General features: G+C 40.2%; 2 protein-coding genes across 2 annotated transcripts in view; one reads left to right on the top strand and one right to left on the bottom strand.

Moving 5' to 3' along the window:
* Nucleotides 1–14727, bottom strand: part of ift122 (intraflagellar transport 122 homolog (Chlamydomonas)) — a 25378-nt gene extending 10651 nt beyond the window's left edge. Inside the window, exons 1-18 of the mRNA XM_019349638.2 lie at nt 14572–14727; nt 11319–11385; nt 11136–11220; nt 10970–11048; nt 10784–10860; nt 10626–10692; nt 10391–10537; nt 9581–9656; nt 7601–7792; nt 7076–7214; nt 6392–6594; nt 5371–5508; nt 5015–5179; nt 4595–4792; nt 3730–3870; nt 3337–3390; nt 2561–2722; nt 1563–1729 (exon numbers count right to left, since the gene is read on the bottom strand). Of these exons, the coding sequence (XP_019205183.1) occupies nt 1563–1729; nt 2561–2722; nt 3337–3390; nt 3730–3870; nt 4595–4792; nt 5015–5179; nt 5371–5508; nt 6392–6594; nt 7076–7214; nt 7601–7792; nt 9581–9656; nt 10391–10537; nt 10626–10692; nt 10784–10860; nt 10970–11048; nt 11136–11220; nt 11319–11385; nt 14572–14615 (2201 nt within the window). The 5' untranslated portion in view covers nt 14616–14727. The remainder of the gene's footprint in view (nt 1–1562; nt 1730–2560; nt 2723–3336; nt 3391–3729; nt 3871–4594; nt 4793–5014; nt 5180–5370; nt 5509–6391; nt 6595–7075; nt 7215–7600; nt 7793–9580; nt 9657–10390; nt 10538–10625; nt 10693–10783; nt 10861–10969; nt 11049–11135; nt 11221–11318; nt 11386–14571) is intronic.
* mbd4 (methyl-CpG binding domain protein 4) lies at nt 14723–17794 on the top strand. The gene is made up of 8 exons (XM_005448702.4): nt 14723–14843; nt 15086–15280; nt 15390–16138; nt 16604–16669; nt 16779–16913; nt 16992–17141; nt 17321–17424; nt 17531–17794. The coding sequence occupies exons 2-8, from the start codon at nt 15150–15152 to the stop codon at nt 17603–17605; spliced, it is 1410 nt and encodes a 469-aa protein (XP_005448759.1). The 5' UTR covers nt 14723–14843; nt 15086–15149; the 3' UTR covers nt 17606–17794.

Raw genomic sequence — 17794 nt, 5'->3', positions numbered from 1 at the left:
TCATTTTTAGTCAGACCTTGGGCCTGACCATTTTCAGAGGAATGTTTTGCTTTTTTATTGTTGTTGCTGTTAAGCCAGTTAACATTTACCCATGAATCATTCTAGATTAAAAACAAAAGCTATCTAACTCACGGGAGCTACATCTACACATAACAGACAAATTGAAAAAGAACCCATGTTAAATTGTACCTTTATGCACTTTGTTACTAGCAGCCTGTTGCAAAAATACTAAATTTCTTCCACATTTATTTATTTCAATCTATGAAAGAAATACTAAATATAGCACAGTTCATCAGGAACAAAAAAAGCATTTATGCTCCAACAGGGTGATTCCAAAGAGCTGTTAGACAAAGAAATTGGCATATCTTAGCACGGTGTGCCTATCCTTGAAAAAATTTGAAGATACTGGACAAGTGGACAAAGAAGAAGCAGCTGGCCTAAAAAAATACTACAGTAGATGAACGGTATTTGAAAGGCATGTTCTTATAAAACAAGAAAGAAGTTCAGCAAGAACCTGAAACTGGACCTGAGAAATGTACCTGGCAAGATCTAGAAAAAGACAATGTATGCCAAACTACACAAGAACTGGACTGAAAGTCAGTGGCAACAGGTTTTATGGAGTGATGAATCCAAATTGGAAATCTTTGGTTTAAGTCATCGTCAGTATGTACGGAGGAGGTCAGGAGAGAGGAGCAACAATGTGTGTCTACAGCCATCTGCAAAACATGTTGGAGGCTCAGTCATGGTTTGGGGCTGCATTTCAGCCAGTGGTGTTGGGGATCTTGTCAAAACCGATGTAATTACAAGCACAGAAAAGTCAGATTGTGATCCACCATGCAATACCATCTGGAAATTATATGATATGCAGTAACTTCACTTTTCAGCATGACCATAATTCCAAGCACACTGCCAATGCAGTAAAAGCACCTGAAGAGAAAAACACATATTGGAAGACTATCAGTCATGGATTAGCCTCCTCAGAGCCTGGACCTCAAGATTACTGAAGCAGTGCGGGATCATCTTGAACGGAGAATGGAACAAAAGGATGCCAACATCCAAAGACGAGCTTTGATTGTCCCTCAAAAAGCTTGGAGAACTGTTCCTGAAGACTACTTTAAGAAATTACAAGAAAGCGTGCCTAACAGAGTTCAAGCTGTGTTGAATAAAAGTCATCATGCCAATAATTGACTTTCATACTTGTTAGAATTGTACAAACTCTGTTTTTGCCTTATAGCTACATTTCCATTTCTGTTTAACGTCTCATTTAATTGATGCATTTATTTCCAATTTTCTAGCAAAAGAAAAAGTAACGTTGAGTGGCTCAACAGTTTTGCTAAACCTAGAATGTAAGGTGATGGAGAGCTCTGAGAATGTATGTAATGAACATTTATAGCATATTAACTTATTTTTCTTTCTGTAAAGCTTTGAAGCAGAAGAACTAGATCTAGGGTAAGTTTAAATTATATTTCGAAATCACACACATATCAAAAATGGTCGTTTTAAAGAAAGTTAAACAGGAGCAGCAGGATTTCAAAATGTTTAAGAGAGAGACTGACACCTACATGTCTGCCCAGCCGTGTTCGCCTATAATGTCTATAGCTTTGAGATGTTCTCCTGCTGACAGGTACATCTCTGCTGCTGCCCGCGGCTCCTTGCTGCTCTTAGCCCAGTCTGCCTGCTTGGTCATCAGCATCCGAGAGCTCTTTGGGTCTGTCACTCCAACAAACTCCTGCAGCAAGAGAGAGAAAGTTTCAAACTTTACATCACATTCAATAATTAGGAATTAAGATGGGCAACAACCAACAATGTAATGTCCAACAGTTCATCAAAAGCAGATTCCTAACAGTAATCTGAAAGGAGAGAAAGAAAAGTCCAGTTCAGATGGGCACAACCATGTGGGTCAAGTGTGAGACAGGAGGAAGCGAGTCACACAAACAGCAGGCAGCTACAAGGCCTTTCCCTCCGGTGTCCATCCTACCTAAAACAAACAGCCGGAGGGACCAGATGGCCACACAGCCACATAAATATACAGCAGCCACATCAAACACACATACAATCTGATACAAACTCAAGCACAAATATACATGAACGAGTCATGGCTGTGTCATCTGCTCCAGCAATGCGAGTGCAATGGTGATGATCAAAAGTGGGGGCACCGCATGTAAACATAATAAAGCATGAATTTGTCTCGGCTCCAACTGACCCCCTCATCAAAGTGTTCGTGTAGGAACAGACGCTCGCTTTATTTCTCTCTTTTTGTGCCCCACTTCCAACTGTAACTACATGTCGTACAGGGATATGTGCGTAAAAGTTGGCCATGCGTGTGCAGATCAGATGATATATGTTGAGATTCTGATGATATATGAGGAGATGAAAGACAGACAGTAAAGGGGGGCTGTCTGAACACAGTGCAGGGCCCCAATTTGGCATAACTGCACATGCTGAAGAAAACCATATGCTCTAAACCCCGAAAACATGCAATGATTCGCAGGTGTTTTTGTCTGTATCGATACGATATCTTATATGTAAGAGCATGTGTTTCAGTCAGTGATTTAATCACCTTGGCGTAGTCGAACATGCGCAGGTCAGTGTACATGCTCAGCGCTCTGGATTCGTGGCCAGTACGTTTGTAGAGCCTGGCTGCCTCGTGGAATTTCCCCTGGTAGGCGTAGACGTCTGCCAGAAACAGGTCATTGTCGTTCTCACCCCGCTTCTTCCTCTCCTACAAATCAGTCAACACAAACACTGAGTTGAGTGCTAAGACTAACAGTCACATACATTAGCATGCATACACACACACACACACCCACACAGTTATGCATGTGACTTTGCATACACATAGAGTTACACAAGACTGAAGGGTGTTGAATCTTCACAAACCTCTTCTGCCATCAGCCACAGCAACAACAAACACCATTTTTATTGAATGAAAGAAACACTTCTTTCCATATATAATAATTTTACTGACAAAAACAGACTGTCAAAGATGAACATTTCCACATTTCAAATAAGAACAAGCAGAAACACCCAAGCTATAACAGATTCTGCTCTGCTCAGCAAGCACATCATTAAGGATTTGTGCATATGCTTAGCTGTGCGCTTGCATGTCAGCGCGGACTCAACTGGAAAAGGTCAGTCGGGATACAAGTTCCTCCTTTGTTTGAGGTTTAAGTCTAGTCCAGTAAAAAGCCTTACAATTACTGACATTATTGTATGATGACAGTAATTATGATTCACTATTTAATGATGTCAGTATATACACTAGCCAGGAAAAAAAAAACAGAAAACAAAAAAAAAAATTATAACCAAATTAAGCCTCTGAGGACTTAGTATTACCTCAATGCTATTGATTAGTTCCAGGTAGCGCAGATCTCGGATTCTAATGAAGGCCTGAAAAGGTGGAGAGGAAAGATTTAGTATAATTGTGTCTGAGAATCTGTTGTTTTGTGTTCTTATTTGCATTACTAGCATCGCAGACTGATTAAGGATGTGGTTTCACCTTTGATTTAGCTAACTTGGGTAATGTCCATATTTTGACGTTAAGTGGTTGCAGTGAACATGATGAAGAGTAGGGTACTGTATATTTCTATTGCTCATTTTACTAGAAGTAGTAAATTGTGAAGGATGGTAAGACCGGCCTTACTTAATCAAAACAATGTGTGTGTGTGTGTGTGTGTGTGTGTGTGTGTGTGTGTGTGTGTGCGTGTGTGTGTGTGAGAGAGAGCTGACCTTCTTGGCAGTCTCAAAGTCAAGTCCCTCCAGGGCTTCTGTGGCCAAATCCCTCCAGTCACTATCTGTCACACCCAGGCAGGCAATCTGGTAGGCCTCCTTAAACATCTTCCTCTCCAAGTACTGGTACATGGGTGCAGACTGGCAGGCCAACAACATCACAGTTAAAAGCATTATAAATACAAATTTGTGGAAAAGAATAGCCACAAACTAATCAATAAACAGAAACAAAGCATCTTTACGAAACACTTTTTTTTCGATAACTGATATAAATTGCATCCATATATATCATTTGTTACCATATTTATGATAAAATGACCAGGATCGTGGCACGTGTTTCTGCAGACATGTAGAAATAATGCAGATCAACAACAGAGGAAATTCAAAGGTTAAACGCATTTCGCTGGTACGCATTTCGATGAGTCACAGTACTTTTAACAGCATATTGTGGAAGAAAATGAAAAATATTACTTCTTTAATATTTAATATGCTTTAAAAAGCATGTAACTCTATGGCATTATGAACACTAATATAACGGCCAATACAGGGTAAGGGTAGAGGTCAAAAGGTCAAACGGAGATAATATAATGAGATTTGAAATTTGACAATTGGAATTTACACTTGATAAAATTCCAATTCATACGAGCCCAATTCCTCAAAGACTGGATGAATACTTTAGGAATTATTAGAAATGACCTAGTAACATATGATGAAAAGCAAGAGCCATCTAACAATTTTAACCATCAGTTTCAGTTTCACACAAAATTACTACATTTTGACCATTTTTATTTCAGAAGCATTTTGGCTACAGACCAGTGCCACCACACGGAGCACCACAAGAGCGGGCTGACAAGATAATACCCACCTGCGGCACCTCCACTGCAGACATGGAATACACATGGAGGCAGAATATCTTGGAGCCATTGTAGCCAACCATAAAGCCTTGCATCTTCTGCTGGTGTACAGGGAAGTTGCTAGCCTTGATATTAAGGTAGCCATTCCCAGAGAAGCACAGCATGTCCTCACACTGGGTGTTCCAGGCTACACTATTGGCATTAGGCTCCTGTAAGGAAAGCAAATGCAAGTACACAGGAATAATGAGGTCAGAGGTGACTGTGAAACACATACAAGTCTGGGCTATTGTAAACCTGTTCCTGTATTTAATGCAACTAATTGAGCACACATGCTCGTTTCCATTTTATTTCACTCCACTGCATCTCTGAAATGCAATTCAAAGCCCGCGAGGCTAGGTTCCTTCGTCACGCCCTTTCCACTGCCTGCTGACCTGAAAAAGTAGCTCTTTACTCCTGATGTCATAGACGAGGAGAGTGTTATGCTCATCCACCACAGCCAGTTTATTGCGGGAGGCGCTCATGTCCAGACAGCGCACTGACGTTGTTAGCTTCAGCAGCGTGATGGGAAACGGGTTGTCAACAAATATCTTTAATATCTGCAAATAGAGAATAGAGAATCAGTTGTGTTGTAACTGACTCCAGTAACGGATATACCGAAAAAAAAAATGTTTTCTTCATTAAGACAGCAGTTTCCTTTATGTTCAAATTCCAGGAGCACTGACATGTGAGCATGACTCCCACTTCTGTGGTTACTTTGTGTGAGAATGGATCTTCTTGGAGTACTCACAGCGCCATTCTTTAACCCTACGAGTAGGCCCTCTCTGCCTGGTGGACCACCAATCACTTTGATGTATCGAATTAGAGATTCCATCACCCATTCCTTTTCCCTCACACTGTTGAAGGACAGACACTGGAGTCTCTTCTCCTGCAGAAGAGCAGAGTGAGAAGGCTGAGGCTTCAATTATATTTGACAAATGGAGCGCTGACTGGTGCAGCATTGTCAAACGTTTCTGTTTTCATCGTTTCACAGTGTGTTAATCTCATCCTTTAAGCAATTCAAACATACTCGTAAATGTCTCGCAAATCCTAAACACAGTGCTCTTTTAAGCATCAAAAGGTGTTTAAAGAAAGCAATGCCATAAAGATTAACAGTGATTTGATTTGACAGTGACATATACAGCACAGACCACATGAACGCAGCCCGTTTATATGGTCTAAAAGTTCTTTTAGGCACGAAACATGAGTACGCCTGATAGAGAGATCTGAAGCACCTCTGTCACACACAGACAGATTTAAAAGGAAATAACCGCCGCATTACGGCCGCTCCTCCTCCCTACCAGACTGTCAGACACACAGAGACAAGAAGCAGAGAGCAAACCCAAGAGACATCCACTGGTTCAACAGACTATGGTGCCTTCCCCCCGATTCAACTGTCTTAATTTATCCAGTTTGAAGAGGGTTGAGAAAGGGAGAGAGACAGAGCGCACAGAGCACATGCACAGCTGGAGTCTTTTGCAAACTAGGCAGAAACATCTGGGGGAACAGCCATTCCATTTCTGGACTGTTTGGGCTTGAAGTAAATGTCTAAACATTGATTTACTGTGCTTTCATCGTATTAATAGCGCTCAAATGTCACTGCAGCCTCTTGCACAATCAAGTGTGCATTAGTGTAATTCACAAAGAACAGCAGCCCCACTGGAGACCATACACATACACACAGGCTCTGGCAGACGCAAGCAATTTTAAATGAATGTTTTTGTATATTTTGCCACTACAAAAAAAAACTGCGGACCTCTATCTCTTCTGACCTGACACAGAATGATATGTTGGGAGCAGACGACCAGCAAGTTGCATTCAAACTTCCTGCATATTTTCTCCTTGACGCGGTAGTGCATGTCTGAGGAGTCGTCTGAATAGAGCTCGTAGATGAGGATCTTCTCGGGCAGCTGGATGGCAAGACGGTTTCTATAGATGGCGATCTTCTTCACGAGCTCACGACACTTGATCCTCACTGAGGGGAATAAAAAATTGAGATAAATGGGAGAGAGCAGTCATGAAAGGCGGGTGAGGAAGGTTGAATCATCTTAGCCAATGCATCCTGTTGAATAAGTTTGCCCTCAGTTTTTTTTTCCTTCAAATCTTCCTCCCTCGTTTGTGCGAGGAAATTAAATACTCTCCCATCTCATTTATATAGAAAATCCTATTATAGCAAGATGTTCACCAAAACATTCGATATCTACTCATTAAAAAGGCAGGCCATCTGCCCTTACATTAGATTAATTTGAATAATATGACAACAGGAAAATGACAATGAATCCCTCCTGAAGTTATTCATAATTTCATAAGTTTATCTCCTCAAATGCTGTCTGCATTGCTTTGCTTGATCATCTCACTGTGAAGCTGTAAGATGTGCAAACAATTATTTTGACGAGGCATCACAATAGCTAGCCTATCTTAAACTCAGAAGCCTGTACACCAGAGCAAAAGCGCACCTTTTTGTTCAGTGATGAGGTGCTGGACAATGACATCAGTCATGCTATCTCTGTAAGCGTAACGATCCTTGTAGAGGCCATGAACTGTACTGAAGATAAGTTGGTAGCAGGCGATGGTCCCATCCTGGCAGCCCAAAACCTAGGTAAGAGACAACAATGTAGCAGTACATCCCATTAACACTTCTAAAAACAGACTGCGAGAGTGGGAAAATGTTCCTGTTGTTAAAGCCTCTACACGGCAGAACTGAGAGAATCTGCTAGCAACCAAATCTCTCCTGTCACTTTTAGTTAAACACAGTGAAAAGAAAAGCAGGGAAAGTGTTACTTTAAAATGAAACGGCTTGTGCATCTGTGCAGTTAAGGAGGCACTCTGTTAGAGGATCAAATGTCACCCTAAATGTCACGTCTGAGCTCTGAGCGTGTTGCATTTTATTCTCGTTCTTCTATCACAACACTTAAATAATGGTGTATGTCACAGTGAGAGCAATTTCTCTAGACATTTGGCTTCACAAGCTGTGGACCCACCACAAAGTTGGAGTCAGGCTTAACCCGGCAAGTCCACACCCAGGAGTTCTGCTCTCCAATAGTTCCTAGCCGCACACCATCTTTTGTGTAGAGGGACGCCTGTTTATCAGAGCCACCCATCACTATATACTCGCCCTTAGAGAAGTAGCCGACGCAGCACGGGTCATAGGTGAGAGTCCTGTCTTTTCCAATCTGAGAGAGACAAAGAGAGAAAAGGACATTAAAAATAAAAATAAAACAAGCATTTCTTGCAGTTATTGCCCAAGGGCCCAGGCCGGCACTCCCCACTGTCTGGGCTTGCACACTTCAAAGTCCTCAGTACATTCAACCAATTCCTTTGAGTGTTCGATGAAAAGCCAGACAAAAAAGAAAGTGTTTCTCTGGTTTAAATAGCCTCCTTTGTATCAGTCTTCAAAGTCCATTTGCACAACATCATATCAGGTCGCCCCATTTGGTACATCTGGTTTTTCTCACTCTGGGATAAAGCTTCCCTGACGATCCATAGTTATTTTCTCTCATTGTGAACAATTCTTGGTGTTGTAATCAAAACAGCATGTTCAATAGATAAATAGGCCAATGACAAAATATGAGCCTAAGGCATAACGGCAGAGTAATGAACACTGCATATTTGTCTATAATTACGATGTCGCCCACTGGGAATTTAGGAGGAAGGAGGAATTGCGAAGGGGGCATTAAAGCATAGCAGGACCACTTCCAATGTACTGTTATGGTTTCAATAGACCCTGACAGTCTGATTAAAACAGGAAACACTCCATAAAGACTTTTAAATACGCTATATTTTGAACAAACAGACTCATTTTGTGATGTTGCCGTCGTATTGCTTTAGCAAGTTAGAGCACATATTACTGACAGTGTTTCAAAATGTTCTAAGTCTTCTGGTATTTTCCATGAAAATGTGTTTAGTCATGCATGTGTTTAGTCTTTTCAACAGTTAAAAGTAACAGAGAAGATAGATTAGAAACAAACATGTTGCGATAACAAGATACTGTATACACTGTATAGATATTACAAATCACCATGGTGTCTGTACACCGACACAGGCATGATCTGGTGTCACCATGTGTAATCAATGTTTTTTGAGATTTTGTGACAAAGTGACCAAGCTATTCTAGCAACTAAAATGAGCGAAAGATGCTTAATTTTATACGTGACTACTCTTTTTTTTTTTTTTAATTGCTCTTTTTGTCTTAGGACTCGCCCAGCTTTCACTGCATGATAGCTTGGATAAGATTCAGCTCCTTCCCATGACCCTAAACTGTTTAAGCAGTTAAGAAAATGGATAATGGACAGTTCCTCTTGTGTTTATCACACCCACAGTGTTTCTTTTATCTATAATAGTTAATCTAAAATTTTCTAAATTTGTGGTTTTTAATCATTTTTACGCAAAACTGTTAGAATTAATCTTGCAAGTGTAGCGCATTGAGCAAAACAATACAATGTACTGATGACAAGTGGAAAATTACAATAAATTCAAAGCCTATATTGTTACAAAAATATACATATGTTTCATTAATGACCCCCTATCCATTACCCGTAACATACCAATGGGCCTGTTCCAAGTCAAATGACCAATCCATAATAGAACATATCAATATACAAAGACTAAATGCCCTCACTTGGTCACTTAATGGTAACACCACTGGACAAGCCTAAAGGTTGGGATGGAGGGGAATGCCTACAGAAAGTAAAACTGAAAAGTTTATTTCAAAAATGAAAATAAGAAGTCCACAGTGTCTAAATTAATAATTTCACATTTACTTTTGGATTCACATGGTACATAAAAACTCATGAGTGAAAGTTCTGTGTTTGATTCTTCATCAAGCACAACCTCATCTTTATGTGGAGTGTATCTCTGTGTCTAAGCTATTAAGCCATGACATGATGATTAGTAAGTTATCAAATACATATTAAATACAATGCCATACAATATGATAGTTTAGGATAGGTTGTGACATTCACCTGTTTTCCACTGAGCTGATAAAAGGAGAGCTTCTGACCCCAGTCTGCCACAGCCAGAATGTCATTGTGCTCATCCCTGTGAAAACACAACAAAATGACTACAGACATAAGCATTAATCACAAGATTCAGCACTGATGAGGCTTCTGTCATTTAAGTAATGATGACAGTGAAAAGCACAGCAGCCAACCTTCAGCTAGGGGACACGGCGGTCACTCTCTCAGTGATGCAAAGTAATGGAAAACCTTTTAATGTAAATTTCCCAGAATTGTTTTAATTCAGGACAGAATACAGCGTAAACCTATGTACCTCTGCATCTATTAACCCTGAATCTCTAGCAGCTCTAGCAAACGCTGTTCCCTGACTGACCTCATGCTTTGACCACAATTTGATTACCAACTTTCCCATATGAGGCAACTCAGCAATAAAATCTCTACTGTCTTTTATGACTTTTATCTTTATCCTACTTCCTGCATCTTTTCACCTTTGTGTTGCATTTTTCCCTTAATTGACCTGTTCTGTGCTCCTGCATAGTTCTCATTGCTGTACTCTTTGCTTTGGCTGTAGGGGGAATCATAGAGCAAAGACAGCTGTTCCCAGGCATCATAATTCAGTCCATCATTGAGAAAGGTCCACCACTCACTGGTTGAACACTGCCCCCTGCTGGCCCTACAAAAACTATTCACCTAAATAATAAATCTAATTTTCCACAATTTTGGCTCAAAATCTTGGAAGGACAGTCCAAAAACATATGTGGCTATGTGTTAATCTGTGGAGACATCCTTCCATTTCTATAATAACTTAGGACTAACTTGGAGGGATTCCAGGCTATGGACCAGATAGGAGAAGAGGAGCCTCCTGGACGCTCTATTTTGACCTTCTCCTCCCCATTTTTGTTCCGAATGCTCACCACTCCATTCATCATACCCAGAGCAAGGTATTGCCCATCGTTTGTCCACCTGCAAGCAAATGATGCACAGCAACATAAATGCACAAATGAAAATGTACTGCTGCTGCATAAAAGTTGCTGCTCCAGACTTCACTTACCCACAACATGTTATTTTGCTGCTCACTTTATGTTTGTTTACAGACTTTTGCTCTGGAGACCACAGGCCTAAAAATATGAGAAGTTCGACAAGGTTTAATTTCTCTATGTACTTACATTAGGTCACATTTATCAAAGTTCCCCACTGAGGTGCACTCACCAAAGTCACCAGATGAGCAGGAGGCAAGCTGGTGAGTGACTGGGTTGTAGGCAACACACTGGATAGAGTCATTGTGACTACAGATAAACAAATAAAAGAAAGAATGATGGAGGAGTACAGACTGTGCACTGTGGTGTAACACTACAACTCTGTAATACTAAAGCAATAAGTAATAGCGCTGCTTACGTATATTTTAAAATACCCTCCAGTTTAGAAGTCCAGATAATAATGCTTTTGTCTGCTGACCCTGAGGCAAATCTTTTACCTGCAGAAGAATGCACTACTGAGTAAGAATTAAGAACAAAAATAAGATGACTGACACAGAAAAATGTAGTGAAAATCAATTTAGTACCATCTTTGGCATAAGCCACACAGTACACTATGTCTTTGTGTCCTTTTAAAGGCTGAATAATACTGCCATCTGTTGCATCGTAAACCTGGAACAAAAAAAAAAATGAGGTGAAATTGAGGTGAACGATGAAAGTATTCTCTACATGTTTGCATTTTTAGGCTAAAGAAAAGAGAAAAGCCTCACCAGGACACGAAGCCCTGCAGCAATTATGAGTTGGCTACCATCTGGTTTGAAGGCGAGGTCATAAACGCTGCAGAAAAAAACCCAAAAGAACAGATCCGTGTTCAAATGGTTTTTCAATAAATTGATTAGTTCACGAGCAACAGCTATGAGGATCCATTCATCACTGAAATCATATAATGGAGGTTCCCTGTGGAGTTTTTGACCTCTAGCAGTGCCATGGAGGTGGATTTTACAAGTACGTTATTGCTGTGTGCCAAAATGCACACAGGGAAGGTTTTGCAACCCTGCAACTCTGTTGAAGGTTTTGGAGGAATTCACAAACTTATGAGTGAAGATAAAGCCAAAACATGTCACTGCAACACTGTGAATTAGTAAATATGTTGTTAGGAAATATGAAAGAAATATTAGAAATATAGACGTTAAGAATCCTGGTGAAAAAAAACCAAGAATAAATAAAAACACTAAAAAAATCAGGTTCCTATGAAGAGGGAAAACATTCAACAGTTCTGCTAGGTTGCAAGGATGCACACAATCTGTTTCGGTGTGAAAACACTCACTGTGAAGCATGGAGAATAATGGCTTCCAGTTTCATAAGTGTGAGAATTTGCAAGTGTCCAATGTTTCTTTAATACTTTCTTTCAGCTGCAACCTTATTTCCCAAGTGGTCACCACAGCGGATGGATCTGCATATTTGATTTGGCACAGATTTTATGCTGGATGCCCTTCCTGATGCAACCTTCCCTCCCTGATCTGGGGTTTGCGACTGGAATTAGGAGTGAACTAGCTTGGGAGCTCCAGTGTCTTCTCTCAGTATTGAACTAGGGAATTTCTTTAATATAGCACACTGACTTTTTCTTTTTTTTCTTTTGCATACACCGAATAAACCAAAAAAAAAAACAACCCATAAAATTCAGAGTTTGAAGAAACAGAGGACATCTTTAGCAAGGACAAACAAGTGCAAACAAATCAAACCAAATGTTCTGAAATTAACAAATTCAGGGCTTTTCCCCTAAATGAGATTTGGCATTCCTCCAACTATTTCTTTAAGTGGGGAAACATTAGCTGAGCATAAGTTACATTTTTCTAATTTATGCAACTTAGGCAGAAACAGGAAAATACTTACATTTCTGTTGATTCTGTTACATAAGGTAGCTCAGACACTTTGCATTAACTATATATTACTCAGTTGTGCTTTGTGGATAATTATCCCCTGAAAACACCTTTTTTAATCAAATTTTAGGCTTTTATGTGTGAAAATGGGTTAACAACAGTAAGTAACAAAACTTAAAAACAGTAAGTGGGAGCTGCTCAAAATCACACACGCACACACAAAACATCCAAAAAATGTTTACACCTAACAACAAGGAAAATCACGCGTCTCCATCCACTCCACCCTGCATGTGCTCTCTCCTACACCTCTTTTGTGCACTGTCTGTTGTTTTGGATGGTTCACCCCAGATATTTAAATTGGTCCACCTTAACTACTTCTGCTTCTTGAAAACTTGTTACACCTGTCTCCCTCTCATTCACACACATGTGTTCTGTCTTTCTTATACTTCTTTCCAGTCCGTGCCTCCACCTTTCAAAGCTCTCTTCCAACTGCTCCCCACTCTCACTATTTATCACAATGTTGTCTTGTCAACAAGGGGCTCAAAGACAATCCCTGATGTAATCCCACCCTCACCTCGAACCAATCTGTACCACACAACTCGCCACTGTCACACTGTCCTCATACATGTCCTGCATTGCACCACCTTCACATACTTCTCTGCAACTCCTGGCTTCCTCATGCAGTACCACAGTTCCCCTCCTGGCAGCCTATCATATGCTTTCTTCAGATCCACAAAGACACAGCTCACGTCTTTCTGACATTCCCTATACGTCTCCAATCAACACTTTCAAAGTAAAAATCCCATCTGTAGTGCTCTTTCGTGGCATGAAGCCATACTGCTGCTCACTGATCATTACCTCACTCTTTAAGCTACCTTCAACAACACTTTTTCCCATAGCTATGGTATGGCTTATGAGTTTTATCCCTCTGTAGTTACTGTACACTTGTTCTTAAAAATCAGTACCACCTCTCCATTCTTCAGGCATCCTCTCACTCTCAAAGACTGTGTTAAACCATCTGGTAAAAACGTTCACTCTTTTACTTGACTATATCCGGATCAATTGTGCTTACGTGCATGGAGTTTTGAGCCAGGAAATTAAAACCTCTATAGATAAAATGAATAAAAATCCCTAGTGGGTCCACTGGGGGTAGGGACACCAGCAGATGTCACAAACTTTAGATGGACTGGACTACGTCTTTGTCTAATGTCAGAGTAAAAAATGTGAGTGATCTGTGGCTCAAAATTAATTGAATCACACCACCAAAAAAGTTAACTTCCATTTATGCATATAAGAAGTTGGAAATATCTAATTAAAAACTACAGCATGTTTTTATTAGAAAACAAATAAAGTTGTTAAAATGTTACAAGTGACTTCTCAGCATTATTAACGTATCCCACATTGTCTCACTCAAACAAAGCAGGACTTGTATACTTAGTATGATAACTGCAGTTATCATGCTAAGTATACAAGTCCTGCTTTTGCCTTTTTGGGGAGTCATATTTTTCCTATTCAGATACAACCATCTATCCAAGATGACTCCTGCAACATATCAAGTATTGTGATTTGATCTGATCACAATATAAACATTTTAGTGGGCATTGTATCATTAGAGTATTATGAGTTACTCTGTGACTTCCATTCTCCCTCTGAAACAGCACAAAAACATCTCTCCAAACACCTACTCGGTTTTTGTTTTTTCGGGAAGTCTGATCATTTAAATGCTAGACTAAACAGGACTACCTTAATTCCTGACAAGAATGTAATGGGAAATAATGGCAAACAAGTTAATACCTTATTTAAAAAGCCTCTTCAATAAAAAGATGTTATTAGGAGCACGCAATTCTGCACAACAAACAAAATAAACCGTAATGAGAACTAGAGATCCTACGTCTATGATTATATCGGTTACCAAAGAACCATCATAAGCTACTGTACTTATGGAAAATACATAATGCACGACATCTAATATGAGAGCGATATAAAAGATCACACATTGATGATAATGGAATCGCTGCGATGCTAAAGCTAGTTAGCGGGCTAACACTAGTTTACATAGCAACCACCGTTGCTAACCACCTAGCGTTACATCTGAGCATCGGGACGAGGCTGACAGCGCAAACCTAATCACTCAGATTCCTACCATTGCTCACGGATCGTTTCCTTCCATGCTAGGACAGCTCTCATTTCCGCTCTTTAACAGAAAAAAAGCACCAAAGGTTCTTTTGTCAACAGGTTGCTGCAGTTCGCTTGGTTCTGTTTTTTCACCCTGTACCGTTTCTTGTAGCGAGTAGCTCGCACTGCGCAGACTCGCACTTGCTCGCTACTTCCTGCTTCTGTGTTGACATCAGAAAGAACTCGGTAAAGCCACGTCGAGACAAGAAGATGCACATCTAAAGCCTGATCAGTATTCATGTATGCTGCACACGCCTTTGTTAACGTTTTAGCTCTTTGCTTTTGATCTGCTGCCCAGTAATATCCAGCAATCCTTTTTTTTAATGTGGCTTTATGTGAGCAAACTGTAGAATGAGCAAACGCCTTGTATGTGTTGTTTTTGTAAATGTCCAAGTAAACTCGCAGGAACAAAACAAGAACTACAGGTTCATAGTTTAACAATAAAGCCAAGGTTTTTTTATTCGTTGTCTTCACTTCAACAGGACTCCAAAGAAACTAAAAATGCATCCTACTAGATAAGATACTGAACTGGAGAGCAGTGTGGACATGAATCATCAAAGTCTCAAAGAAGGGGAGATTTTGTGCCCTTCTTCCGCATTGCCCCCTGGCTGGATCAGAGAAGTGAGGCAGCGGAAAGCAGGCAAGACAGCAGGCAAACTAGATGTCTACTTTACAAGGTGACTCAGTTTTGGTCTTTTTTACAATCTTGTCTCTGTAAGATGTTACCTGTAAGTGCACCACAGAAGCCCTTAGATCAGCATCTAATTGATTTTCCTGTTGTTTAAGTCCCGAAGGGCAAAGGTTCCGGTCCAGAGCATCCCTACGCACTTTCCTCCTGGAAAGTGGAAGTGGTAACTTAGACATAAGCCTCTTTGATTTCACCACATCCAAAGATGATGTTGTCACCCCTTCACAAGCACCCCCTCCCAAAGTAAAGCAGAGGAGAGGAAAGAAAAAGCCTTTAGAGGGACAGCAGGAGGAAACAGAAAATGAAACAGCAATTCTAGAGGCACCTCCAAATAAATCCAAACAAGCCTCTTCCTCCCTCAGAAGTGATACTAAAAGCGGAAAAGTGAGGACGGCAGACGACACAAATCATATTGATGCTGACACTAAACTACAGAAGACTGCATGTGTATTAGAAGTGAATGTGAATGGAGACAAAACTACTGAAACTTTAAATGGTTGTTTACAAGCTTTGACCGCAGAAAAAGTGGACAATGTACAACTGCAAAAGAGCCCCCAAAGAGGAGGCCAACTGAGAGAGAAGTTACTCAGACTGGCTCCTTTAAGTAATCAACCAAACACGTCTATTCTTCAAGAGGACAAGAAAGCAGATTTGAAGCCTTCGGCCCCGATTTTGAATGTTGAACCTGCCGCTGAGAGCGAGAAAAAAGGTGATGAAAGCAAAGGTGACAACACTCCTAATTCTGACCTGGAGACTGGCGATGACAGTCGTCAAGATGCTGAAGAACATGCGTTGTTACCTGATACCACTGATGGGAGCTGTACACCAGTTCGAGAATCCCAGAATAGTAAGAATGAGCCACACTGACTGACAATTTGTAAAAGTTTTTCATGTTTTTTTAGCTGTTTAATTTGAGCTTATCCAGTGCATTAGTGGTTATTTATGTCTTCCATTATCCTCTATATTTGCAGCTAGAAATACATAAAAATCAAAGAAACCAAATGCCTTAATTGACACAAAATGTTCCAAATAGAAAAAAAAATGCATACATTTAGATCTGATAAAGAGGGGGCGAAGAATAATAGTCCATTGTTAGAGAGTGCATCACATCATTAGTCTAAGGGAGGACAGAATTGATTGAGTAATCTTACTGCATTAATGAAGCCATCATAGGACTCCACCACTTTGTGCTCAGCGAATATATGATTTTCTCTGTTGTGTCATTTTATGAGGTACTTAACTTTGAACCCAACCAAAAGATGTAAAGCAGCTTCACTCTTCTAATATCCATAAATGTTTCCTGTCTGCTTAGAGTCCAAAAGCTTGGAAGGCAAGCGGAAAACAAGTCCTTATTTCAGTGGGAAATCCAGCAGAGATGGTAATGTTTAATGCAGGAAACTGGATGCTTTTACGTCGGACATGTATATCAACATTCATGAAATAAATAAAGTGTGTAATTTAAAGAAATGTGCACTGTCCACACTCAGGACTTAGCCCACCGAGGAGGAAGGCCTTCAAGAAGTGGACACCTCCCCGGTCTCCCTTCAACCTCGTACAGGAAACTCTTTTCCATGATCCCTGGAAGCTGCTGGTAGCCACAGTTTTTCTGAACAAAACCAGTGGTAGGATTCAACACACACATTTAATTATTCAGGATGTTGCATTAAGCTTTGCTGAACCCTGGCATTTCTTTAATACAGGTAAAATGGCCATTCCAGTCCTGTGGCAGTTCTTTGAGCGTTATCCATCTGCAGAGGTGACCCGACAGGCCGACTGGAAGCCCATGTCTGAACTTATGAAGCCACTTGGCCTGTATGAGCTTAGAGCCAAAACACTCATCCGCTTCTCAGGTGGATATTCTTGCCTGTTAGTGGATTACAGCAGCAACTACCTTTGTGCACATGCAATGTCCATTTATTTATATATATTATTGTAATTTTATTGTTCATTTTTGGTAGTCTTTGCATGGTTTTAGTAACAATATATGAAACAGAAAAAAAATCCTCACAATCCCTTTTCTCTGGTGTAGATGAGTATCTAACTAAACAGTGGCGTTACCCTATTGAGTTGCACGGTATTGGAAAGTACGGCAACGACTCGTACAGGATCTTCTGTATCAATGAGTGGAGACAGGTGGGTATAATCCCAACTATTTTACTTCAGTTGCTTCCATTGCTTCCTCATTTGTTTGCTCTAAATTCAAGTTTAATTTTTTCTTTTTTCGATTCTTGTGTCAAAGGTAAAACCTGATGATCATAAGCTAAACAAGTACCATGCTTGGCTGTGGGAGAACCATGAGAAACTGGGAATCTGAAGGACCAGAAACAAGAAAATCACTTCTATCACACAAACTGCAGTTACCCAACAATATAACAATATTAGCATTATGGAGGACTTGAAATTTTAATCCTGAATTTCTTCAATATTATGCAGTATTACGCTGGCTAACCTTTAAGAACTTTTATTATGTGTTGAATAAAATGTTTTAAGCTGGTTAAAAGTT

Source organism: Oreochromis niloticus, linkage group LG20 (assembly GCF_001858045.2).
Source record: "Oreochromis niloticus isolate F11D_XX linkage group LG20, O_niloticus_UMD_NMBU, whole genome shotgun sequence".
In the NCBI taxonomy this organism is placed as follows: domain Eukaryota; kingdom Metazoa; phylum Chordata; class Actinopteri; order Cichliformes; family Cichlidae; genus Oreochromis; species Oreochromis niloticus.
Note: the sequence above shows the minus strand (reverse complement) of the source record. Positions and strands in the feature narration are given on the sequence as shown.